This window comes from Cnephaeus nilssonii, assembly GCF_951640355.1.
Source record: "Cnephaeus nilssonii genome assembly, chromosome: 18".
Lineage (NCBI taxonomy): Eukaryota > Metazoa > Chordata > Mammalia > Chiroptera > Vespertilionidae > Cnephaeus > Cnephaeus nilssonii.
This window is the reverse complement of record NC_137089.1, coordinates 27,562,302-27,589,784: the sequence shown is the minus strand read 5'-3', so window position 1 is coordinate 27,589,784 and position 27,483 is coordinate 27,562,302. Positions and strand designations below refer to the sequence as shown.

Sequence of the window (27,483 nt, the reverse complement as noted above, 5' to 3'; positions counted from 1 at the left end):
GAAAGGCAACGGCAGCGAGGAAGGAGAAGTCAAGACGTCTGGAAAGAATTACCCAATCCTGGCTTCCAGCAGCCCATTGAACCAGGGACTTGAACCAGTCCCAGCCAAAGACTTTCTCCTGATTCTGCGCTTCCTGGGTTCTGCTGAGTCTTCACCGGACTTTTTTTTTTTTTCTATACGAAAAAGAGAAGAGATTTCCCGATATCAGGGGAGAAGGACTGGAGCAAAAAGAGTAATTTTTTAAAATTAATTTATTTTTAAAGTGCTTAAAAAAAAAAAAGAATCAGGAGAGTTAAGTGCAGCGGAAATATCCGAGAATATTGGTGAAATTTCCTTTGAAAGTGGGGGAAGCATCAAATCTTTAAGGCTCCCGCATCTTTCTTTAAATGTTGTTTTTAAACTTTTTATTTTTTTTGGCCGGTCGTCTCAAATTCATCTGATCTCTTATTACCTCAATTTTGGAAACTGCCCGCCACCGGCCCTCCGGGACCACACAGACAGGCTGAGGACAACTTTATGACCAAGAGCTGAACAAGGTACGTTATCCTGGCGCGATTTGGTGAAGGACGAGGGTGCTCGAATAGGCCAGGGAGAGGGAAGAAATGATCCACATAGGTGTGTGTGTTTTTTTTAAAAAAAATCTTCATAGTCAGTTTTCGACCGAAACGTTTGAGGTCTGAAAATTTCCAACAGACTGAAAAGCAGTGGATATTGCAGATCACTGTCAGGCTTAGCAACCTTATCTTTTTCCCACCCCTGCGGCGCTCTCCAGAAATCCGCTGCCTGGCCGGGAGCACAGGTAACTTCTCTGCCGGGTAAAGACTGCGCGTCCCGGGATGTACTTTTCCATTCCGCATCCTCCGGAGCCGCAGAGGGGCTCCCGAGTTAGGAAACGAGAATTTCCACTGTTGCAAGGAAAATGCATTTCAGGCGGCCGCCTTCTTCTCCTTCCCATCCCCTTTTCTTCCTTTTTCCCACACGCTCGATGTGGGGAGAAAAACCCTGGAACTGCCCAGCGCGTTTTACTTCCAAGTGGGAAGCCCGCTTCTTACTTGTGATGTAAAGGGTTAAAACGATCGGGGCTCCTAGCTGGGACCCCAAGAAGGAGGGTACTTCCCCACCTCCTCGCCGCTAGCGACCTCATTCGGCCACTCCCCCCTCTTTCTCCAGCCTCCCCTCCCCTGCACTCCCTGCACCCCATTAAAGTGTCAGGCTGGGTCTGTCCGGACTGAGCCCGGCTCTGGAAGCCTCCATCAGGCACGGGGTCCCTGACGCAAGCGGTGGCTGTCCCCGATCCGAGCGGGAGGAAGGCGCGCATCCCTCCTTTCCTCTCCGGGCCGCCTGCGCGGGGCTGGGCGCGCTTGGGGACCGCGCGCGGCGCGCGGGCAGCTGCATCGTCCCGGGAGCCAATTCCGACGTGGCACCGAGCTCGCTGGGGAGCCTCTTTCCGCAGCTGCTGCGCGGGGCACGGCCGGGTGGGAGGTTTGGGGGCGCAGTCCCGAGCGCCCCACACGGGGGTGCGGGCCGGGGTCTGGGAGAGCCTGTGGCGAAGGTGGGAGGCGAGCCAGAGGCTGGGTTGGGACGGATAATCAACACCTTGGGCGGAATTCGTCATGCTGGTTCCCGCCCAGCGTGCGCCTGGGCTCCGACATGGGTCCCTGCGAACAGGAGGGCGGATCTGAAAGGAGGGTCTGTGTGAGGGTGAGAATGGGGAGGCGAGGGAGGCTTTTTCCTCCAGCCAAGGAAACGCAGCCGAGGGGAAACGGCGCTGAAAGGATAATTAAGGCTGGAAAGAGGAGCTGGGAGCGGAGAGGCGGTTCCTGGGGAGGAGACTTTACAAGACCCGGCTCCTATTACACCGCCTTAGGTGCCAGCTTCCCCCGTGCCTCTCCCTCCATCCCCCAAACGCCCGCGCTCCGCACTCGGACTCCCCAGCCCCGCGCGCCTCCCAGGCGAGCGAGCTGCTAGAGCGACGCTCCCGGGAGGTGCGTGTAGGAGCCCTGTCGGCCCTCCCTGCCCTGCCCTGCCCTCCACTCTTGGGGATCGCTGCTGCGGGTGTCTGCCAAATAGCTGCCCAGAAACGCTACACTACTCCAACCCACGTGGCTGGCCTGGGATTGCCTTTGACGTCACGCCCCGGGGGGAGGTGTGACGCAATAAATAGGGAAGTCCTGATTGGTCACGAAGGGCTTCCCCCGAACTCCAGGCCTAAGTATATATAGACTCACAGCTCAGCGTTGGTAGTCATGTTTTGCTGACGATTAGAGGAAGAACAACTTCCCTGCTCATTGTAGATTTCAGGATTTTTTTTTTCCTCCTACAGATTTCTCATTGCAATGAAGGCACATGATGATGCACATTTAGAGATGTTAAACGGGATTATGAATTTTTAAAGTCATTTTAACAAAAATTTAAAAGGTCAACACATTCAAACATGCCAAAGAATAAATGTTTAAAATTAAAATGTGTATTTATATAGAATTGGCTAGAACAAATAATATGCCCATCAAACTATTTGTAGATACAGTTTAAAAATTTTATAGGATAGGGTTGAAAAGAACTCTAAATTCTAAACTTTTCCATTCCAATGTGTGCAATTTGACGTATTCGTTATATTAGTTTTCACTGTATTTTTAAAAAGGCAAAATCCATTCGTTTTCCTGGTATTTTGGCTATTCTTTTACATTTTCAGTAAAAGTTTAACTCTTTAAAGTACCTATTTTAGTATGTATATCATGTTGTGTATGCGTTTGCAATTTTGGAACAAACAATTTTAGAATACTAAGTAGATATTTCTGGATTATAGGGTTACAATTAGGATATCATCACTCATTGAAAAATATATATATGTAACCTGAGTTGGGTGAATAGAAAAATGTATTGATGTATTGTAGATTTATTGATAAACAGGTATTACCTGAGTAGCTTGTGTTACACTTAGAACTAAATCCTTACTTTATTTCTTTTTACCCTTTCCCCCTTTTAAATATGTTTATTGATTTTAGAGAGAGAGGAAGGGAGAGAAACATCATTGATAGGCTACGACACCCCACCCCTAACCCTGGCAGGTGCCCTGACAGGGAATCAACCAGCAACCCCTCCGTGCTGGGAACCATACTCAACCAACTGAGGCACACCAACCAGGGCTGCACTAAATCCTTACTTTATCAGAGAGTTATGTAAGTTATAGAAATCCAAGGTCTTAAATCAATGACTACTATCAAATTTGAATGTCACTCTCCAGGAAGGAAGCAAAAATATTTAGTCAGTTACCTTCCTGGAAAACAGGAATTGTGCTCTGAATGAATAAGAAATTGTTACTAGAAAGTAAATCAGACTGTATAATTATTTTTGTTAAGTCAGTCTATAGAATAGCCCCACAATGTTGAATTTCATGAATACTTTTTCACATATGGTTTCCTTCCCAGCTAAGATTTCTTTCAAAACAATTTTTTTTTTCTTGAAATTTTAGAAGTCCAGTGCGCTATCCATTGCGCCACGGAGCCACCTTTTTTCTTGAAATTTTACACACATACCTTTCACTGTTTCATTTATTTTTTGTTATTGGCACTGTGGGGAAAGCCCTTATCTATGGGTCAGTGTCCAGACCCCCTTTGGCAAAGTGATATTACAGTTCCATTTTAAATCTAAAAATAAGTAGTCGGTTGCCTTATTAGCTTCCTGGCTTTTGCATAATGTAAGGGGGTGGGTGGAATGAGTTAATGAAATTGGAGAAGAGAGCATAACCTCATGTCCCTTTCTGGGTTCTCTTTTTTTACCCATGCACACCCAGGCTGTGCTTCCCCAAGAGGCTGCCAGGAAAGAGCCAGTGGCAGCTGGTATGACAGCTGAATGGGGGGACAGCTCCCTGCAGAAAAATCCCTTCCATTACCCCAACGTGATTTTAACCCTGGACTGTCTCGCAGCAATCTGCATAGACGAAGCATCATCCCATTGCACATACCTTAAGTTATTAGGTCTGTTTTGAATGTCACCTATGTGGATATCATATATACTGCCTTGCCTGCAATCTAGAAGAATGTTACTGATATGAGTCAAAATAAATAAAATGAGGTCATACTGTTGAATATTTTCTTTAAATTCAAGGAATATTTATGAACGAATGCCTCTTAAATGCCTACATCTCTACTGCACATTGAAATGAATAAGATGCAGTCCACATTTTAATGGAATTCAGTGTACAAAGCCTTAACTATAGCGTAAGGCAAAATATGAGCTGACTCATAAGAAATGTAAAATAATAGCTACTGTTGATTACATGTCTAATACATCTCAGGCACTGAGCTAGGCACTTTACATACATTATAGCTACCCCCTACTCTGCATCCCCCACCCCCAAAGAAAATTTTATAAATAAAGGAGCCTTGACCGGAAAGATTAAGCAACTTAAAGTCACAGTCAGGGTGTGGATGAAATGTAATCCAAGAAATAGTAAATATAATGTCCTTGAAGTGGACATGCTACAGCTGGGTTAGTCAAGTTTTATAGGGGCTCAAGTTGAGGACAAATCACATGTGATTGAGAGAGATCAGGAAAGATTTCATGAAGAGACTTGGCATTTGTGGTACATGTGGCCACATAGAGTTTTGCTCTATGGAAACAGTGGCCAGGAGCCAATGGAGAAGCATAGACCTAAGATTCCATGTCAAGTATTTTGTAATTTTCCCCTTTGCCATAGGGTAGTTGGGGTTACTGGCATCCTAGGAGTGATTGATCAGTACTGATGGTGCATATGAAAAGAAACCTGGAACTTAAAGCTCTGGATCCAGACACAGCTGTGGGGACAAGGCCTATGAACGGCTATTGCCTAACCCTGCAAGCTCAGCTCCAGGTTCTCTGCTGGGATAGCCACAGTGGGGCTGGAGAGGAAGAGGCAGACTTCAAAGCCCGTAGCATGGGAACCAGAGTGCGCTCCTAGGTCAAGCTTAGCTGCTTCATTTTCCATTAACTGGGCATTCTGATTTCTGGACTTTTAAACCTGTACTGACTCTCATCTGGGTGGAATACACTTGGAAGGAGGCCTGCATAACATCCTTGGTTTTCTTGATCTAAGTAAGTAATCAGATATACCTTAGACTATAGTCTCTGACTTCTACTACATTCATCATCCCTCCCTCTTACACCCAAATTCAACCTTTATAGATATGGATAACTTAACATTCAACTGAAAGATACAGATTTCTAAGTAAGGTAAGACTTTTGTTCTGAGTTACCTAGAACTTAAAATGGGGCATGAATGAATAAAAAAAAAATGTCTGGTTTTACTTAACACCTTACTTTTCAGTTAGAAAAAAAAAATTGTGACCAGTTATTTAAATTAGTTTAGTGCAAATATCTACAGTGCACATGTGCAAGACAATTGCTTAATAGGTTATCTTGAAGGATCATGCTGAAATATTAAAAAAAAAAAAAACACAACTTACCAGCCCTAGCCAGTTTGGCTCAGTGGATAGAGAGGCCTGTGGATTGAAGGGTCCTGGGGTTCAATTCCAGTCAAGGGCACATGCTGGGGTTGCGGCTCAATCCCCAGTACGGGGTGTGCAGGAGGCAGCCGATCGATGATTCTCTTTCATCATTGATGTTTCTATCTCTTTCTCCCTTTCCCTTCCTTTCTGGAAGAAAAACAACCAAAAACTTACCAAAGATGATAAAATGCAAAAGACAAATGTCCTAATGTTCTGATAAGATAGTGAAGGAGGGATGAGAAATGTCAGTTTTGAAAAACTATTTGGGAATTTATGTCTGAGGTTATATATATATATATATATATATATATATATATATATATATATATATTTTTTTTTTTTTTTTTAAATATTTTTTGTTGGTTTTTAGAAAGAGAAAAAGGAAGAGGGAGAGAAACATCCATGTGAGAGTGAAACATTGATCTGCTGCCTCTTGCACATCCCTTATTGGGATTGAGCCTGAAACCCTGACCAGAAATGGAATAACAACCTTTCAGTGCAGGGGGGAGGACACCCAACCAACTGAGCCACATCAGCCAGGGCATATTCTTTCTGTAAGAATATGCTGGTATCATCTTTCACATTTATAAGCATATTTTTATTAAAGGATATAATAAGGTATAATGGTCAAGAACACAGTCTCAGGGTCAAATCATCCTTGGTGTGAATATCGGCTCTACCGATAAGCAATTGTGTATTTTTCTCTGAGCCTTAGTTTCTTGTTTCTGTTTTTAAAATATATCTTTATTGATTTCAGAGAGTAAGGGAGAGGGAAAGAGAGATAGAAACATCAATGATGAGAGAGAAGCATTGATTGGCTGCCTCCTGCATGTCCCCTAATGGGGATCAAGCCCGCAACTCAGGCATGTGCCCTTGACTGGAATTGAACCTGGGCCCCTTCAGTCCGCAGGCTGATGCTCTATCCACTGAGCCAAACCAGTTAGGGCTGAGCCTTAGTTTCTTAATCTGTAACCTGGGGTAGACAGTACCTCCCAAGTTTGCTGTGAAGATTAAATGAAATGTATTAAAGTGCTTAGCAAGGTGCCTGGTACATACAGAGTGTTTAATAAATATTAATTATTATTGTTTCAGAATATAGATGCAAAGATAATTTTATCATCATAATAGAATATTATGATTTTTTTTAAAAAAAATCCAATTTATTTAAGCAAAAACCAAAATGAAATAAACAGTTCACCCATTTCTCCTACCCCCAACCTTCCCACTTCTGTCAACCACCAGTCTGTTCTCTGTATATAAGAGCTTGGTTATTTATTTACTTATTTATTTATTTGATTCCACATATAAGAGAGATCACACAGTATCTGTCCTTCCCTGTCTGACCCATTTCACTCAGTACAGTGCCCCCAATGTCCATCCATGATGTCACACATGGCAAGATTTTATTATTTTTAATGGCCAAATAATATTCCATTTTATCCAAGGATGGACAGTTAGGTTGTTTCTATATCTTGGCTGTGGTAAATAATGTGAGGGTACATATGTCTTTTCGAGTTTTTTGTTTCCTTTTGTAACTTTGTTTTCCAAAGGTATTCTAGAACTGGTTTGGTACCCTTCCCCCAACCTCCCTTCCCCCCTTCACACACATAACCATTATCTTTAGATAGCTGAGCAAGAAATTATGGAACTGTCTTTATAGTAAGAAAAAAATTGCTGCATGAGGGGTACGTTTAGTGGCTCAACATATGTTCACTGAGCCAAAGATTGAGAAGTGACCTTTGCTCTGTTAGTCTGCATTGGCTTCCTGAGTCCAAATGGACTTACTCATTTATTCAGAATGTGGTATTAAATACCTACTATGTGCTAGAACCTTTTTTTTTTTTTGTACAGGAATGCACAGTTGATTGAGACACACACATCCTTATAGCCATAGAGTGTACATGGTTAGGGGAGAGACAATGACAGGGAGTGGAGAGAGGGCAGGTAGGAGACGTTAGTTCAAAAGGGAGTGGTAAGCTAGGACTTCTCAGAAGAGGTATCTTTTTTGACTACTAAAGTCTGCAGCCTTTCCCAGATGCTGATTCAATTAATTTGAATTCACTTCAATTTCTCCCAGATCCAAAACAAAAGGACCAGTTTATGAAAGCTATGGGAATTCAGTTCTCACCACTTCACTAGGGCAGGGAGAGCAGCTGTTATTCTCATGCAACATTAGCCCTCTGGTTAATATAAGGAGGTCACGGGGTAGGAAAAGGTTCTGATACCCAATGCCTATCGAGTTCCACTTGGGGTATATGAGCTAACAGCAAGGCTTATATCTGCTCTGCAGGTAGGACCAATAGAAACAGGCGTTTCTTATAGTAAAGCAGGATTTTGGCAGCACTGCTATTGCATGGATGGAACCACCAGCTTCCTTTATGCCAGCCTCATTCCATGTCCCTTTTGGCTGTACCCACATAGGAAAGTATACGAGCCCAGATATCTTCTGAGGATTGGCTAGTTTTGTGTCTGTAACTGAGTGTATGTCAATTTCTCATTTTCCATAACAGCAGGAAAATCATTTTCAACGTTCTCTTCTAACCTTATATAACATGTTTTAATAGCCAGAAAAAAAGGATGCTGCCAGGAGGGTTCACATCTATTCTGCAAATATTTTCTGAGAACATTCTAATCACCTGGCATTATGTCACTGGCTGGATCCTACTGCTGGTTTTGTAAGTTTGAGCAGGTTACTTAAATATTCAGAGTCTTAGTTTCCTCATCACATGTATATGTTATTTGTAACATGAGATTAACTATACATTGACCACTTAAAGTTATTAAGATTAAATAGGATCATGCTTTTCAACAAACCAAACAAAACTTGCCTCACTGCCTAGAATCTAATAAATGATGAATGAATGTCAGCTGACACAACAGTGATGGCAATATGATATTGAATTTACACCCATTAATGTAGCACGTATTTACTGAACAGCAATCATAAGCCAGGTTGGTATTTAGTAAATATTTATAAAAGATATAACCCAGGTTTATGTTCTTGGGGTACATTAGTGAAAACAAGTATAAAAAAATGTTGGCTTTGTGGATCTTAAATTATGGTGCATCATGCCATTCTTGAACACCTAGTTTGGCTTAGAATTCTGAAAGAATAATATTTAGTAAATAATTGTTATTAAGTCCAGTAGCAACTTAAAAATTAATGAATAGGCACTTGACCAATGTGGCTCAGTTGATTGAGCATCATCCCACGCACCCAAAGGTCACTGGTTTGATTCCCGGTCAGGGTATATATCCAGGTCACAAGAGTCAATCCCTGGACGGGGTGCATATAGATCAATGTTTCTCTCTCACATCGATGTCTCTCTCTCTCTCTCTCTCTCTCTCTCTCTCTCTCTCTCTCTCTCTCTCTCTCTCTCTCCTCTTCCCCTAAAATAATTTTAAAAAATTTTAAAATAATTAATGAATAGGCTAAAGTCTGATACTGAGCAAAAAAAAATCCAACTTTTATGTTTTAAATATTTATGGAAGGTAGATTTCTAAATCATCTTTTTATCTAGCAATAAGCGCTTATGATCTAGGGTGAAACTAACCAGATTTTCCTATTTAACAGTAAAGCCATATGTCTGCCAATGAAAGTTTGCTTATGAAACAGAGTATTTGAATTGGGGATTGTCTCAAAGAGCCTCACACATATGGTGCCCATATCTATGAAATCACTCAGGGGAAATTATAAAGAAACACATCCTGTATGTCACTCCCTGAGATCAACGTATTCCCTCAGTAAGTCTGGCTCTGACATGTGCCTTTTGCCCTGTGGCCTGGACTGAGATGCTGTGTGTGTCCATCGGGGCAACACTGCAGTACCTCGCAGAAATAGAAAGGTTCAGGTCTAGCCACATTGCTTCAAGTTACCAGCCACTTCGCCCAGGCTTCAAAAGGACATTCTCTAGACGCCTATGATGTCAGATGGTGTTCCCACTTCAGCTGTGGCCCGCAGATGCTTTGCCAACACTCTCTGTCCACGTGTGTTGATAAAAGCAAGGAAAATGTGAATAATGGAAAAAGAATAGCAGGCAGTTCTTTTGCTGGCTATGGTGATTTTAAACACAAGTGAAACACACACTTCAGCTTCTCCCTGGCAGAGGGCTTTCGTCCCCTTAAATGTTTCACTCTTGTGAGAATGACTCACGTCTTGGAAACGGACAGGTTCCAAGTCTGGTGCTCCCAGCACCTTTCGGCATTGGCTCATGCACCCTGTGGGAGATGTAAGCATCCCAACAGCTGCTTGAATTAGCAAGGGATGCTGTGCTCTTGCCTTTCACTGAAAAGATTTCACCACTCTCCAGCAGCCTGAACTTTCCAGTTGTGCTGTGATTACCTTTATTAGGCAGCATTGTACATATTCTGGTGTCCTACATAAGTGCTAGAAGTAGAACACACATTTGTTCGTTTGTTTTAGCTTCCTTGTTAGCCGAATACTTTAAAATTCATTGCATTTTTAAAAATCACTTGTACACTGTGATTTTGCTCCTCGGAGCAGTCTGGTGCAGGGTCATTATTGACATCTAGCAAAGGAAAGTAATGTTCACAGTCTCAAATCTTGGTCTATAGCAAAGGAAAGTAATGTTCACAGTCTCAAATCTTGGTCTCTAGGCTGCATTGCATAACCTTGGTTATATTCTGAGGGTGAACTAAACCCACAATTTGGAGTGGGTAAACAAACGCTCAAATTATTTCTTGATAGCATAAGACTCCATGGCAGCTATTCCTGACTGGTGGCTGGCTCCTTCCATTTGGCAGTTCAAGGACCAAGCTCGCTCTATCTTTGGGCTGTGCAATGACCTAGGTCCGTGTTGGTATGAGCTGGTGGGAGGAAAAGAGACTGCAGGATGCCCACTCTCTCTTTTAAAAGTCCTGAGTGGAAGCGACCCATGTCCAGTTTCCAAAGGCTGGAACATGGGCCACATCAAGCAGTCTGTGCTCCAAAGGAGGAAGCACACTGGTGAGCAGCCACACTCGGTGTAATGCAGATCCACCTCAGTGTATGACCACAGGGACTAGAATGGGAATGGTGCCTCTTGGAGCTGAGAGCAACGTGGTGGCCACACAACTAGTAACAACCAAGATAATAATACAAGATAATTGAATGCTATGACATGCAATTTTAAGCCTTAATGTGGAATAGGGAACTATAGATGGAATATCCAACATTAAATTTTGCAGAGATAATTGCTGAGCCTAAGTTTCCATTGAAAATAAATTAACTCAGCTTTCAAAGACTAGTTGAATTAAAGAAAAAGATTAAATGGTAATTATATGTAAATACTAGTATAATGAAAACCCTGAAGTTGGTGTGAATGACTGAAGATGGGGACACTGCCTTTATATCAATTCCTCATTGCAGTTCACTCTTGGAAGAGTTCCTGAGTTATTTCCTTTTATCATAAACTGGTGCTGTGGTGAGTAAATGGGTCCCCTGAGTTCTGTGAGCCGCTCTAACAAATTCATCAAATTCAAGGAGAGGGAGTCTTAAGAACTTCTGATAAATAATCAGAAGTATGCCCTAACTGGTTTGGCTCAGTGAATAGAGCGTCAGCCTGCAGACTCAAGGGTCCCAGGTTCGATTCCGGTCAAGGGCATGTATCTTGGTTGCGGGCACATCCCCAGTGCGGGGTGTGCTGGAAGCAGCTGGTCGATGTTTCTCTCTCATCAATGTTTCTAACTCTCTATCCTCCCTTCCTCTCTGTAAAAAATCAATGAAATATATATTTTTAAAAATAATCAGAAGTACAGGTAACAACCTGAGCTTGGGACTGGGATCAGAAGGTTGTGGGATGGAGGGCAGATAGTGTCAGAATTAAGTTAAATTGTAGGACACCCAGCAGGTGACCAGAGTATTGCTTATTGGATATGTGGGCAACATCCTCCCCAACACACATTGAAATTGGGTCCAGAAACCCAATAAGAGAAAATAAATAAAAAGGTCTACTACGCACCTCTTCTATGCTCAAGCTTGAAGATGCTTTGGAAAACACAGAAAGATGGTCCTCCTATATTCTAGTTGTTCCAGCCTTAACCAGGAGATACACAAACTGTAGGGAGGAGTACAAATTGACTATTAAGAGTTGAAATGTGTTTCAGGTCTAATGTGTTATAGCTTTTAAGAGGATCTGAAAGTTACCTGTTGAAATTAAGCATGATGCTATTTCTTTAATTGATGATTTATTTCTACAAACATTTATTGTATACTTACTGTGGTCCAGTAAGGTTCCTGATCCCCTTCTGGTGTTAGTGATGATGGGAGGAGGAGACAGCCATCTGAAAAAAAGAATGCAATGCACAATTACAGGGGCTTTGATAGATGTCTGTGCAGGACACCTAGGCATGATGCATTTTTAATGTCAATGGAGACTTTGGAAATAATTGAGTCTAAATTCCCTCATTTAACAGATTAAAAAAAAACTGAGGCCCAGAGAGGTAAAGTGACCCTCTAAAGGCTACACAGCTAGTTGATGAAAGAGCCAGTACTAGAATCTAGGTAGGATACTTGATCTCCAACCTCAGCTGGGTGCATGGAAAGGGTGAGAGCTGAGGGATTTGCACTGGAGATAGGATGAAATGCCATGAGCAATTTAGTAAAATCTCTTCTGGATTTGTTGCTGGTCAGTACTGGGGATGAGGAGAAAACATGGTGTAGGAAGAAAGATGACTGGCTCACTAGGAAATTTAGGTTTCACACCTAGCTATGACCACATACATAGAGTGTTACCTTAGATAAATGATCTAACACACTAAAAATAACGCTTCCATGTATTGGTTTAACACATTGTGGTTTTCGATAATGCCATGCACCATCATGTCATCTGATTCTTGAAACAGCCCTCTGAGGTGTCATTCGTAGAAGGACATCCTTATATTCCTATTCTGCAGATGAGCAAACTGAGATGCAGAAAGTCACACAGCTAGTTAGTGAGAAACTCGAGGTTAGAACTCCTGAATGCTGCTCGTCTAATGATAACCATGTATACAACAGGTGTGGAACAAGAGTCGTTAACCACGAGTCTCTTTGATTATATTACAGATGCATTGTGAGAGGTTTCTATGTATCCTGAGAATAATTGGAACCACACTTTTTGGAGTCTCTCTCCTCCTTGGAATCACAGCTGCTTATATTGTTGGCTACCAGTTTATCCAAACAGATAATTACTACTTCTCTTTTGGACTGTATGGTGCCTTTTTAGCATCACACCTCATCATCCAAAGCCTGTTCGCCTTTTTGGAGCACCGAAAAATGAAAAAATCCTTAGAAACCCCCATCAAATTGAACAAAACCGTTGCTCTTTGCATCGCTGCGTATCAAGAAGACCCAGACTACTTACGGAAATGTTTGCAATCTGTGAAAAGGCTCACCTACCCTGGGATTAAAGTGGTCATGGTCATAGATGGGAACTCGGAAGATGACCTCTACATGATGGACATCTTCAGTGAAGTCATGGGCAGGGACAGGTCAGCCACTTACATTTGGAAGAACAACTTTCACGAGAAGGGTCCCGGTGAGACGGAGGAGTCCCATAAAGAAAGCTCCCAGCATGTCACCCAGTTGGTCTTGTCCAACAAAAGTATTTGCATCATGCAAAAATGGGGTGGAAAAAGAGAAGTCATGTACACGGCCTTCAGAGCACTGGGACGAAGCGTGGATTATGTGCAGGTAGGTTTCCGAATTCCTGCCAGGGCAAACATACATCCAAATAAAGCAGCTTTTGTATCTCTCCAGTCCTATGCTTATAGCCCATCCTTGTCACTTCTGAACACAGTGCCCCTTTCAGTGCATTTGAAAACAGCAAGACTGTTGAAAGCACATTTTGAAAGAGGCGGGGAAAAGCCTTGTAAAACTGTTAAGACTATCTATGAAAATGCTTAACTTGTGCAATGCTGTTGGTGGGAAGTCAAGGTTATTTTGAACAGGAGACCCTTCCTACTTTCTCTCGCCTTCCCTTCTCTGCCCCCCTTGGTGCTGCCAAGTCAAACCCAACGTCATTTTCCACACTCTTAAAATTCCCAGCCTTGTAAGAAAATAGTGTCTGCCGAGCAGAGGGTCTTGAGAAAAAAAAAAAAATCTGCAGACCCAAAGGAAGGCTATAACACGGTGTTCACAGAGACCTGGCAAAATGAGGGTGATGAGAACGATTTTGATTGAAAAGGGTAACGAATTTAAAACAGAGAGAGAAAGGAAAGAAATATGAAACAGGGAGAAAAAGGAAAAACCTTCCCAGAGCAAAACCAAAGTAATGTTTATTTCACTCCCCAAACAGCATTACCTCACTCACTGCAATTTGACCTTTGAAAGCATTTGTGATGGTGTTTGCTCACATGAAAATTTGATGGGCTGTGTCTCGTTAATTTCCTGACTGCTCACTTGTAGGGTTTCTCCTCTCCTAGTTCTTACTGAAGCGTTTTTCTTTAGGATGCTCATAGATTTTGGCCATGATGAGATGAGAAGGAAGACATGTCTCAGGTTTAAGAAATCTTCCTTTTCTCTTAAGAGTACAATCCTAGGTTTTAGAAGACCCCTTTTATACCATGTGGCCTTTATTGCCACAGAGCCATGCCTAGTGGGTCTCTCTGTAAAATAGCATGGGAAAGGACACTGGCTTTAAATTAGTATGTGTGTTTTTTTAATTTTCATTTTTACGGAGAGTGGTCTGTTCCTTGTCCCTTTTCCTGTTCTGCCTGAGCACTTTGAGTACATTTCTCTGATCGCAGCCTCTTGTTTTTGTTGTTTTTTCCCCCCAGATTTAAAATTGATTTTGAGAGAAAGATTTGTTGTTCCACTTATTGGTTGATTATTGTATGTGCCCTGACCGGGGATAGAATCCACAATCTTGGCATATAGGAACAATGCTCTAACCAACTGAGCTACCCTGCCAGGGCTTAGGGCACTGGCTTTAGAGTCAATTGACTGAGGTTTGAATCCACATATTTCTACTTGGATGACTTGAGCAGGGCCATTTCCCTGAGCCTCAGTTTTCTGGGTAGAAGAAACCAATCTTACAAGGGTTTTGAGGTAATGATTTCAAAAAATATGACAAAAGTAGCAAAAGTTGTTAATGATGGTGTTAATATTATTACAAGTTTCCTATTATTATTATTATTATTATTATTATTATTATACTAGAGGCCCAGTGCACAAATTCGTGCATGGGTGGGGTCCCTCGGCCTGGCCAGTGACCAGGGCCGGCTGGCTGGCGGGGAGGGACTGGGAGGTTGGCCGCCCCGGGAGGTTGGCCACCCCGGGAGGTTGGCCGGCCCCGGGAGGTTGGCTGTGGGAGTGCACTGACCACCAGGGGGCAGCTCCTGTGTTGAGCATCTGCCCCCTGGTGGTCAGTGTGTGCCATAGCAACCTGTCGACCCGTCATCTGGTCACTTAGGCTTTTATATATATAGATAATCATGTGATTCTTAAAAATTATAATACATGTCAATTGCTACAACTATTAATTTGGGTTAATTAATATCTGAAGAGTTTGGGGGCATTTCTTCAGTTGATACCAATCTGCATATTGATCTCTCTTTTAAGGAGTTGATAGAGTTCCATCCCCAAGTTTCTCTTAATTTCTATAACTTTCACAATTAAAGTCAGCTAACTCAGGACATTTTATACCTACTTCTGCAACTTCAGGCCTAGATGAGGGATGAAGTGACCCATTTAAAGGAAGGAATGACTGGGGAACTTGCATAGGACTGAAAAATGATGCCCTGTGCGTAAAATAAGAAAACATCTGTTGATATTTTGCTTTTAATTGTAGTTAAAACAATCACTTGTCATTTCTAACCAAGACATGATTGTGTGGGTTTTCTTCCTTCTTACAAACCTGCTCCTCCCAAACCCCCTTTCCCATCATTTTTGTTTTGAATTTTGTTTGTATCCTTGACAACCTGACATTGTGCCTGTCCAGGAAAAAATAATACACAATATGAAATGTTGGAGTAGGCTTGCTGCTAGAGCCCTAATCAGCCTGGAGACCTTTCCTTCCTTCAGGCTGAAGCCTCAGGAGAGATTGACCCAGCAATAGCTGGTAACTGGGAGCTGAATCCTCCTGGGATTCTTGGTCCATTTCAAGTGCTCAAAGAAGTGTAAACACACACACACACACACACACACACACACACACCCCACCTTGTAGCATTCTGAAACCAGGTAGTTCCATCCTGCCATCCCTCATCAATCAAATCCCCAATATTTAACCAGGTATGCCCTATAACAACAGGAATGTCATAAGGCTCAAACTAACATACTATCAATCTAACATTCTGACTGACCCAGGGTCTGAGAGTTGCAGAGGAGAAGCTACAGAAAAACAAAGGAGAAAGGGGGAGGAGGATGTTGGCTACTAAGCATTACAAGTGACTAACCCCTAAACTTGGAGTTCAGGTTTATTAGGGAAGGAATGAAGCAAGCAAGGTTCAGGTGCTTATGCATAAGAGAAAATGAGGGCTGGGGATGAAATTGACCATCTGTTCACTATCCTTGCTAACCTGGCTGGCAAACACTGCTTCACTGTGCAGACATGACCAAAATGGTTAATTTCCAGTTGCAGCTGGGTTTTTGGCACTGGTCAGCACTCTTCAGTTGATCTTGAATAGATAGATGTCTTTCTTAGTGCTCTCATGACCTATTATTGCATACCTTCATCACTCTCCCAGCTCCCCACCCAAACTCCTTCCTGCTTAACTACTAACAGATGACCTTGCCTCCTACTTACAGGTTCAAGGGTATCTTAACCTCACCTCCTATCTCCAGGTTAACCTTATACTCCTGGGCTCTCTGGGTCAGCTCCCTCTGGTCTCCTCCAGAAAAGGATTTATTTATATCAACTAGAGACCTAGTGCATGAAATTCATGCACCAGGGAGTGGGGGGTGAGGGGGTCCCCTCAGCCCAGCCTACATCCTCTCCAATCCAGGGTTCCTCTCACAATCCTGAACTGCTGGCTCCTAATCGCTCACCTGCCTGCTGGCCTGGTTGCCCCATGCAGCCTGCTTGTTCAGTCATTTGGTCATCCCTCACTAACCCCTCTGCTGGCCTGGTCGTAGGCAGCCATCTTGTGCGGGTGTGATGGTCAATTTGCATATTACCTCTATTATATAGGATTACCACCTCTCCATTCCTCTTAGTGTTTATCTCTACTCCTCTTTCTGACTACTGTCTCAGCCTTAAAGCCACTCAAATAATTAATGCCGACATGGAATATGGAGGAAAGCTTTAGTCTAGGAGAAAGCCAGTGTGGTAGCAAATTCATCTAAGATGCTAGTGGCTGCTTTCAGAGATGGAGAAAAACAGAAGAACACAAATAATAAAGTAAGAAGAGAAGATGAAGGAAATGAGAAAGAGAATGAGGAAGGTCTTCATTTTTGAATCCAGGATTTTTTCTTGGGAAACTTTTTCAAAATAGGACAGATTCTGACCTATCTAGATATGGTTTAAGATTCGGCAAAATAGTATTTATAGTAGCTTTTTATTTACCAAAGAAACACATGTATAAAAACTATAGAAAAGCACAATGAGCAAAATTAAAATCATCGGTAACAAATACATGACCCATAGATGATAAATTGTAGTACTTTTTGGTGTATAACTTTCTGTTTTTCCCTTACTTTAAAAAACAATTTTGGGATTATATTATATTTACTTTTTTTGTTCTTTTAATATTCAATATCAGAAGACTTTAATAGTTAGATTATATAATTGCTGTATTCATTCCTATCTCTTATCACCAAACATGGATAAGTGCCAACATAAGTGGCCACCAGTCTGTGCAACAAAGGAAAAAACAATATTCCCCAATGTGTGTATTAGGGATTTAGCAGGTAGAGAATATACAATAAGCATGGACATTCTCTAAAGGGAAGAATATAAGAGGCAATTTTATCTGGACTGTTGGCCTTTATTTAATTTGGCAGCACCCTAGGTATCCAAGATCCTTTGAGCAGGAGAAAGACTAAATCATTCATAAGAGTTGACCCTCGTTATTCATGGGTTCTTCATTTATAAATGATGCCACTCACTAAAACATATTTGTAACCTCACATCAATGTTTGCAAGTACTTTTGTGATCGTTTGCAGACATGTGGAGTGGCAAAAATTTCACTCTAACAAGACCATGCTGTGCCTTCTTGTTCTAGCTTTTATACTGTAAACAAGTAACTTCCTTACAGTCTAGGTAATATTTTAGTTTTCACATTTTTGTGCTTTTTTTCCTTTGGTGATGTAGCTGTTTTAAATGGCCCCAAGTGTAGTCCTGAAGGGCTCTCTAGTGTGCATAAGAGCAAGAGGCTGCAATTGCTTTATGGAGAAAATACGTTTGTTAGGAGAGCTTTGTTTAGACTTAATAGGGCTGTTGGCCTTGAAGTCAATGTTAATGACTCATATAGTGTATTTAAACGTAAATAAAACAAGGTTAGATAATGATCAGTAGAAAAAATGCTGTGACCAGAGGCTTGGAGGAAGCTAACCCTATATTCTTGCTAGAAGCAATTTTTCGGTATTTGCTAATTCATTGTTCACAGAAACTGTAGAACAGTAACTACCATGAGTAATGAGCATCCACTGTATGCAATATAATTGGTTCCTATTCTGACTAGGAAGTCTAAGCAACCAAAATATTCTGAGGGCTGATGTTGAGAGAGTTATATGTCTCCTTGTATCCTTCATTTTAGAGGATAAGATTAATAGCACACTGAACTAGAAATGGGGAAATGTGAATTCTAGACTCATCTCTGTTGCTTACTTGCTATGGGCCTCAGTTTTTAAAAGAGTGAAACTTCCCTGACAGGTGTGGCTCAGTTGATTGGGCTTCATTTATTCCGTGCACCAAAAGGTTGCTGGTTTGATTTCCCGTCAGGGCATGGTCAGGACACATGCCCAGTTGCAGGCTCCATCTCTGCTAGGGGGCGTGCAGGAGGCAGCTGACCAATGTTTTGCTCTCACTTTGGTGTTTCTCTCTCTTCCTCTTCCTTTCTCCCTCTCTCTAAAAATCAATTAAGAATATATTTTTTGAAAAGTGATACATAAGGACTAGGCATTTTAGACTTGGGTCTTAGAATTTAAAAAGCATTTGGTAGACTAAGTGATATTTCTAGAGGAAATTTTTATTTAAGTTACAGTGAGGTAGATTTTAAGTTTCAGATCACTGAGACAAGTTGCAATGGACTTAGAGTCTAATAACTTATAGACGATTATTATATATAGTTCTAGACACAAAAGATTCTCGATATGTAATTAATTCCCATGTTCCTGTTAGAGATTTTCCCTATAGGTCCATCTGTTTGTGGTAAGGAGCATCATGATTCTTTAGATATGCATTTACTTCGGAGGTATAAGCATGTAAAGATTATTACTTAAATGCTAATGGCATACTTCTCTACAGTCCTTTGTAATTTACAAAATACTTTTATAGGCTGTCTCACCTGGTATCTCAGTGATGGTAAATGGCTTGTTCAAGGTGATAGAGGTAGTCAGACACAGACTTAGGTTGAGGATTCTTGATTCTGAGAGCATTTGTTCTTAAAATAAGCAAATCTTGGCGAATGAAAAAAATCTAATTATGCTTTACATTTTTTTTACACAGTTACCATTATTTATAACATGGAGTTGGAGGCAACCTTTAAAAAATCTACTAGAATTAAAATTAGGACTTAGAACGTATTTAATCTCAACTTTTTATTATTATTATTTTTTATTTTGGGAAAAAGAACCCTTCTGCTGCAACCAATTATTTTTGTCCCAAGGCAAATTTTGCTTGTAAAGGCCTGATAGTAAATATTAAGCTTTGTGGGCATGTGGTCTTTGTTGCAACTATTCAGCTCTGCTGTTTTAGTGTGAGAGCAGCCATAGATAATATAAAAGAGAATGAGTGTGCCTGGGTTCCAACACAGCTTTATTTATGGACATAGAAATTTGAGTTTCCCTGTGTTACAAGATATTCCTTTTTTTAAAAAAAATTTTCAACTGTTCTAGATAGGAAAGAGGAAGGTTTACCTCTTGGCTAGGATAGTGAAGGAAGAAGAAAGATGGGTCTCATGCACTTTAGTTGATGTTTTGTGGTTAAAAATGAGGTGGCTAGAATCTCTCAATAATGTCTTTTTTGTCTTGACATTTTCCACTCATTTTAGTCAAAATTTGGTGACTGCTCCACTTTCATGTCTCCTAGTGGGAAATCTTATGACTAGTGATCATGTGGTGGAAACAAATCACAGTGACACATTCAGTGTGGACAGAAAGATGTAGTGATTTGTGCTCTCACAGTTTCCGGTGTACATATCATGTCCAGTAGTGTTTCTCCAGGTGAGGTAAAATTCTGTGAACTGGCGGATATCCTCCCCGACAGATTCTGGCCTAGAGTTAAATAGGCAACCAACATTCATGACATTACATACTTTTTATTAATTAGTGAGGGGACACACTAAAAATAATAATAGTAGGTCCATGAACATACATGCTTTTACCAACTTCATAGCTGGTGGCTTTCTATTGGCATTCAATCACCAAATAACATCCAGAAATTGAACTTCTTAAGGCTCTTTAACCTACTATAACAAACTCCTTTCCAAGAGATTTCTGAGAGCTTTCCTTTCCAACGCAGTTAAACTCACCAAGCAAACAGTCTCTCTCTGAGAGCTCCTGGCACTTTGCTCTTGAAACTGGGAGGGGCAGGGCCAATTGAAACACGCAGAACCTCAGAAGTTAGGTTCATGTTTAGTCATTTCAAAGAGGCAGTTGCCTTGGTCTGCTTATGCTCACAAGCAGGCGGAGTTACTTGAACATTAATTCTAGATTGCCCCTTTCCTGTTGTTTTTAGTCTTATTTTAGCTTTCTGGTTTTACCTTTCCCAGCTTGAGTCAATAGAGGTGGGTGTGGCCCTAAACTCTCAGGATGCTGGATTCTAAAGGCAGACTGGACTTCTGCCTTCGCTTTCTCTCCCCTCCCTACAGGCCTGCCCGCCTCCTAGCCAATACAAACCAGTGATAGACAAGGCATGGCAGAGGCAAAGCATTGCCTTGGAGGAGTTTGTTTAGGTTTCTGAGGCTTGGGCTGAATGAATGCAAATCCAAGTATTAGTAAAATCCTATTTCTGCAATGAAAAATTAATGCTTAACTGTTTCCTAAATCTCCCCCCACCCTACACCTAAAGTAAATGAGACCATCCTGGACCAAAGTAGAATGTAATAACAAATGGATGTTTTTTATTAGAAAATGGGTTCTTTTAAATGTTAAGTAAAATTTAAAAATTCAGACGTTAACCCTAAAATTCAGACGTTAACCCTAAAATTGCTATACTTAGCCAAGTCCAGTGAGGTGATCAGTTCACTTTTTAGAACTGGATAACCTCATATACTCCCTTTAACCATAACTTCCAATAATGCTTTTAAATTGGTGTGTTCACCAACATTCTTCCTTAATACTTATTTTATTTTCAGAAAAAAAATAGCTATTAGTAACATTGACACATTTTTTTTTAAATGTTGAGATTTCTACATTTTGTTGTTTGAACAACCAAATCCCTACTTTTTTTTATGAAGTAGTTTGGAGAACTGTAAAGATATATACTGGTGATATGAATAAATTAATCTTGATTAAATCCATTCAGTATAGTCAGACTTGATGGCAAAATAATGGGAATTACAGATAACACCCCCATCTCTGCCAATCATGTCATTTATTGTTTGGTTGGGGGTATGAAACTGGTTCATTTCATTACATGTCCATTCTGATCACTTGCTATCTACTAAGACCCTACTGCATTCCCCAGAAAAGAATACAGCATTTATTAGCATCATTCAGGAGTAGAGAGGCGGCAGCACTTTTTCTTATGGAAGAAGCTCCATCCACAGATATGATTCATCTGTGAGAAAAGGTAGTAGCCTTTCCCAGCTGTCTCACTCCTTCCTCTCTAAGAGAGAAGTGACTTAATCTGATAGAGTATGGAAGGAGGAAGGGTTAGCCCAACTTCTCCTTCTTCCTTTTTCCTGGAACTGGGCTATTGCCAAAGAGCAGGCATCTGTCATACCTTTAAAAGGAGCATGCACTGTATCTGCAGGAGGAGGCTGGCCCCCGTCAATGCTATTGGCTATATAGGTAATACTGTCTTATACTGGGGAACATCATTATGAAGACTGCTCTCCCACAGACATAAGGCCTATTCTCTATGTCAGCTTTATGTGGGTATACAGGTGCTATTTTGGTTTCTCACCTCCCTTATTCTTTTTTTATTTTCCAATTGGCTCAGAAACCAGAGTGCAGAAAAAGTACTGTTTATGACTCTGTCCACTTGGTCTGCTTATGCTCACAAGCAGCCTCCCATGGAAATTTCTGTCAGGGGTCTACAGGCATAGATTAATCCAAATAATCTTCTTGAAGTGAAGTCATAGTGGTTTGGTTTCAGAATTCCCTTTTTTTAAAATCCATATAAAATTGTTTGTAAGAACATTTCTAGCATGGTTTAAGATAATTCACATCTGCTTTTATACATAAAGGGCTAGATGAATACTTGAGTACTTTAAAATATAAAAGGTGGTCTGAATATCTTGCTAGTTCCCTTTCTAATGCAATGTCATCTGCGAAGCCCAAGTCATGGACATCTTGCTTCAGAAATACACACCCGGCTACAGGAGAATTTTCTGTCTTTTATTGATCATATTAATGGGGGAATAATTGTTAAGTGTGCCTCTCTTTTAATACTGTCATGGGAGTAATCCTATCATTATTCAAACCTGTGGGACAAGTTGCCTAAAAGCCCTACTTAAGGCATATGAAAAAGAAAAAGGACATCTAAAGCAATCAACCCAAGATATTTTGCAAGTCCTTGGGATAAGGACTTTTCATGACCAAAATTGGGAATATCCATGGCAAATTGGGACAAGCTGGTTACCCTATAGGATACCTAGCACATCGCTTTAGCTGTTCTATCCAGCTATGTTAATAACTTAAATACTGAACTTGATGGAAAACAAGCTCTTTGTATTGGCCATGCTATAACCAACTGTCATCCCTGTGATATTTGTGACCAGAAGGCTGAAGACATAGTATACAGTATATGCAAAATTTTGGCTGTGTGAATCACTCTTATAATTCTTTATTTTCTTTAATTCATTTTCCTTCTTTTTTGCAGGTTTGTGATTCAGACACCATGCTAGACCCAGCCTCATCTGTGGAGATGGTAAAAGTTTTAGAAGAAGACCCCATGGTTGGAGGTGTTGGGGGAGATGTCCAGGTGTGTAGTATGGCTTCGCTTTTACCTGAGTCAGTCACTTTGGTAGAACTCTGATTCATTGAATATGCATTTACCACACTAAACTCTGGGCCAGGTATTAAACATTGGAAGTGTCTTAAACCCAGTTTACTGCCTCTTTGGCTAATTGAAAAAAATTAGGATTTCTTTGATTAGTCCTAGCATATAATACATGTCTTTAGTGGCCGATAAATTATGGTCTTGAGCCATAACTTAATGTTTTGGTAAAATCTGTTGTTAGAGTTCATTTAGTTGACAATAAACTAAAATGTGGCAAAAGATGGATTCTCTATCATATACCCATGTCTTTAAAAGCTGACCAACTTGTGATTGATCAAAAAATCTAAATTGGAAAACAAAGAAAGAAAAGAGAAACAGCAACTCAAATTTATACTAGTGAGAAAGATAAAGGAGTAATTGATTAATAAATGGGTTTTCCAATTATTTATTTTTTACTAATTATTCTGTATCTTACATTATTTGCTATCAATGGAGAAATAATTAGTGAAACAGATATTGGAATAGGAAAATGAATATGCAAAAGTATGTTGAAGGTTAAAATGAGTTCTTTGCAAATGTGAGATTAGATTTTAGCAAAATGTGAAAAGCACATTGAAATTTTACTTTAAAGTTTAGGTATTATGTTGCTGTATAATCCATGTCATATATTCGTGGTGATAGTGGAGGCAAAGAAAATGCACTACAATGGACAAAAAGTAGCCTGGTGGTAAAAAGGAAGCATGTGAAATCGAGATGAACACAGAACAAAATTGAGACAGGGGAGAATTTAGAAATATTGCCAAGAAAAGCTGATAATTTTGAATAGCCTTTACATAGAGCATTATTTCAGGATTCAAGTTTTGGAGGGAGGCCAAAGCAAACCCTTTTATCACTGGCATTGCAAAATAGTAAGGAAGAGAAGGAAAATTTATAGCCAAGGATTAGATGAGTTGGAAATTAACCAGAACAGGAGGCAATAGAACTTAAAAACTTTCACATCCTAGATGGCAGGAAAGTGTCTGGAAGAAGAATTTAGGGACTGAGAAGTAAAGCCAAAGGAAAAAAGAAAAAGAAAAGAAAAATCTCACTATTATAATAGAACAAGAACAAAAGGCATAGCAAAAAGAGGTCAGAGAGTGAAGAGAAAATATTTATCATCAGAAAGTCCCAATGCATGCACACAACTTAACAAATTAATCTAGTAATATAGAATCAGAGTCATTAAAATATAATTATGTCAAAAAGAGGAAGGAACCCGGCCACTGTGGCTCAATGGTTGAGTGTTGCTCCATGAACCAGGAGGTCACGGTTAGTTCCATTCCTGGTCAGGGCACATGCCTGGTTTGCAGGCTCCCTCCCCAGGAGGGGGCGTGCAAGAGGCAGTTGATCAATGATTCTCTCCCATCATTGATGCTTTTTTATCTCTCTCTCTCTCTCCCTTCCTCTCTCTGAATTTTAAAAATCATATTTTTTTAAAAAAATAGAGGAAAAAAGCCAAAATAAACCTTACTCTATTAAGTAACCTCAGGATGGTATGGATTTTTTGTTTTGTGTTAATGCTCACCAGAGGATATTTTTCCATTGATTTTTAGAGAGAGTGGAAGGGAAGGAGGGAAATAGAGAAGTGGGGGGAGAGAAACATGGATGTGAGAGAGACACATTGGTTTGTTACCTCCCCCAACCAGGGTGGGAGATCAAACCTGTAACCCAGGTACATGCCCTTAACCCTCAACCCTTTGGTGCGCAGGTCAACACTCAAACCATTGACCAGGGCAGGATGGTACAGATTTTGTTTTTGTTTTTTAAAATTTTAAGAGCAATTATACATATATTTTTATTTATTTAAATTCGTTTTTGTTGAAAGTATGTTGGTATTTTTAACTAAGGCTTACCTTTTACTATTTTCTCGTTTTTGCAGATTTTAAACAAGTATGATTCCTGGATCTCCTTCCTCAGCAGTGTGAGATACTGGATGGCTTTTAACATAGAAAGAGCCTGTCAGTCTTATTTTGGGTGTGTCCAGTGCATTAGTGGACCCCTGGGGATGTACAGAAACTCGTTGCTGCATGAATTTGTGGAAGACTGGTACAATCAGGAATTTATGGGCAACCAATGCAGTTTTGGTGATGACCGGCATCTAACGAACAGAGTGCTGAGTCTGGGCTATGCAACAAAATACACAGCTCGGTCCAAGTGCCTTACGGAAACACCTGTAGAGTACCTCCGATGGTTAAACCAGCAGACCCGTTGGAGCAAGTCATACTTCCGAGAGTGGCTGTACAATGCCATGTGGTTTCATAAACATCACTTGTGGATGACCTACGAAGCAGTTATCACTGGATTCTTCCCTTTCTTCCTCATTGCCACGGTAATCCAGCTCTTCTACCGGGGTAAAATTTGGAACATCCTCCTCTTTTTGTTAACTGTTCAGTTAGTAGGTCTCATCAAATCATCCTTTGCCAGCTGCCTTAGAGGAAATATCGTCATGGTCTTCATGTCCCTCTACTCAGTGTTGTACATGTCAAGTTTACTTCCCGCCAAGATGTTTGCAATTGCAACGATAAACAAAGCTGGGTGGGGCACATCTGGAAGGAAAACCATTGTTGTTAATTTCATAGGACTCATTCCAGTCTCGGTTTGGTTTACAATCCTCCTGGGTGGTGTGATTTTCACCATTTATAAGGAATCTAAAAAGCCATTCTCAGACTCCAAGCAGACAGTTCTAATTGTTGGAACGTTGCTCTATGTATGCTATTGGGTTATGCTTTTGACTCTGTATGTGGTTCTCATCAATAAGTGTGGCAGGCGGAAGAAGGGACAACAGTATGACATGGTGCTTGATGTATGATCTTACATTGATTGACATTTGCAATCACGCATGAGGACAAACAAAACGTTAGTTCCTGTAAAGACCGTACAGTATTGTGGCATCAGAGAATGCCACCACAGGAGACATATCACTGCTGCTGGGACTTGAACAAAGACATTTCTATGGGTTTATTTTGATTCTGCCAAAGTAAAATGATACATCAACAGGAAGAAACTCAGATGTAACCTGTTATTTCTATGAAAATGGGAAGAATTCTTTGTTTATGCACTTTTCCCTTACTGTACATCTGCCTAACAGTGTTTTGCCCTATATACCTCACTAGCCATGCTTTATGTGGGTTATCATGGAAGAAAGGATTTTGGAAACTCAAGGAAAAGTTCTTACAACGTATACAACCTAACTTATGGACTGTGTTGATAGCTAATTGTTTTTTTAGAAAGGATTTTCTCTTTAACTACCAAATGAAATGCCAAAGGAAATTTTTGAGGCCGTTGGCTGTGCTGTATTTTTATATAATTGTACTGTGTTTTAAAATTTTGTATGCCCATTTTTAAAACAAATTTTGCATATTCTATATTTTACTTCTCTGCCAAAATACACCTGTTCTTCCTTTATTAAAAAAAATAAAATAAAATAGGTTCTGAAAAAAATTCAAACTTCTAAAACCTACCCAAAATGTGAAGCTTGGTTGACGGATACTGTTCATGATAGAAAGAATAAAATGTTTCTCTCTCTACCTTTTCAAATTGAATAGTTTATTTCTGTGAAAAAGAATTTAAACTTCCATTATTTTAACTTTTTTAAACTTCATTTGGAGAAGGCCAATAATACTTGTCACACTTTGGGAGTAAAAATACATACTTATGTGTGAAAGAAAAAGTAAATAAATGAAAATCAAGGCCAAAAGGGTAGAAAAGTGCAATTTTTTTTCATAAGATTAAAAAAAGGGAATACTCAAAAGAAAACACTGGGAAGCCAGCACTGGACATAACATGCATATCACAGATGAATAATTGAAGATTCTGGCAATGGTTTCCCAGGCTGAGTAATAGGGAAAGTGGAAAAAATTACCTGTATAATTTGGACAAATACAATGCAGTTAATTTTGTTCTGTGGCTTGAATTCACCAGATCCTGTCTATATACTACATATTTTACCTGTCTTTTCCAGCTTGCCAGTTCACTTTGTGTGTTAGCCAGAGGTTTCCAGGATTTAGTTGGATAAATTAAAATAAATGTAAAGTGTACAGATTCAAATGGCAGGTTTAATTCCAATTATCAGCCTCTTTTACTTTCTGATGGGGCTTTTATTCTGAATTATTCTACAGATAATTTCATCTTTTCTGTTGACCAACATAAATATGTTTACATATTAGAAATGATATCAAGGTTTAATAAATGTATCAGAAATTGGCACATGAAAAATTAACAAACCAGATGCCTGTAGTCTAGCTAATTCACTTCTCCAGAGCCTCGGTTATCCAGTTTGACTTTTGACACGACCCGTCTTGCTTTGTAGCTGGTGCTGTGTAGACCTGTGTTAAAAACACAATTGAACCTATGAATAGTTACATAGAAAGTATTGTGATGAAACAGTCATGTGGAGAAGTGTTGGGCCATGTGCTTCCTGCCTTTCTGCTTTTTTCAAGCAGACATCCATGTTCCATCTATCCTAAGAAAAAGATGCACATTCTACCTTTGGAATACAACAAGGTACATAACATTCTTCCACTCCATCTCTCACTGATTGGAGAGCTTGTGGGAAACAAACACCGTGCCAATACATGAGACTAAAACTTGAGTTTGCCTTTTTAACTATTTATGTTCTAAGTTAAGCTTTGATAACATTCAAATGTCAAATTCTCTCATTCTTATAGAAGATTGAATTAATTGCCTGTATTTATTTTAGCAATTATTC

The 27,483-nt window shown here is 40.3% G+C and overlaps 1 protein-coding gene across 1 annotated transcript; it reads left to right on the top strand.

The window, feature by feature from the left end:
• HAS2 (hyaluronan synthase 2) lies at window positions 1-27,477 on the top strand. The gene is made up of 4 exons (XM_079795905.1): window positions 1-536; window positions 12,532-13,158; window positions 22,617-22,718; window positions 24,655-27,477. The coding sequence occupies exons 2-4, from the start codon at window positions 12,532-12,534 to the stop codon at window positions 25,582-25,584; spliced, it is 1,659 nt and encodes a 552-aa protein (XP_079652031.1). The 5' UTR covers window positions 1-536; the 3' UTR covers window positions 25,585-27,477.
• Window positions 27,478-27,483: the final 6 nt, after the last annotated feature.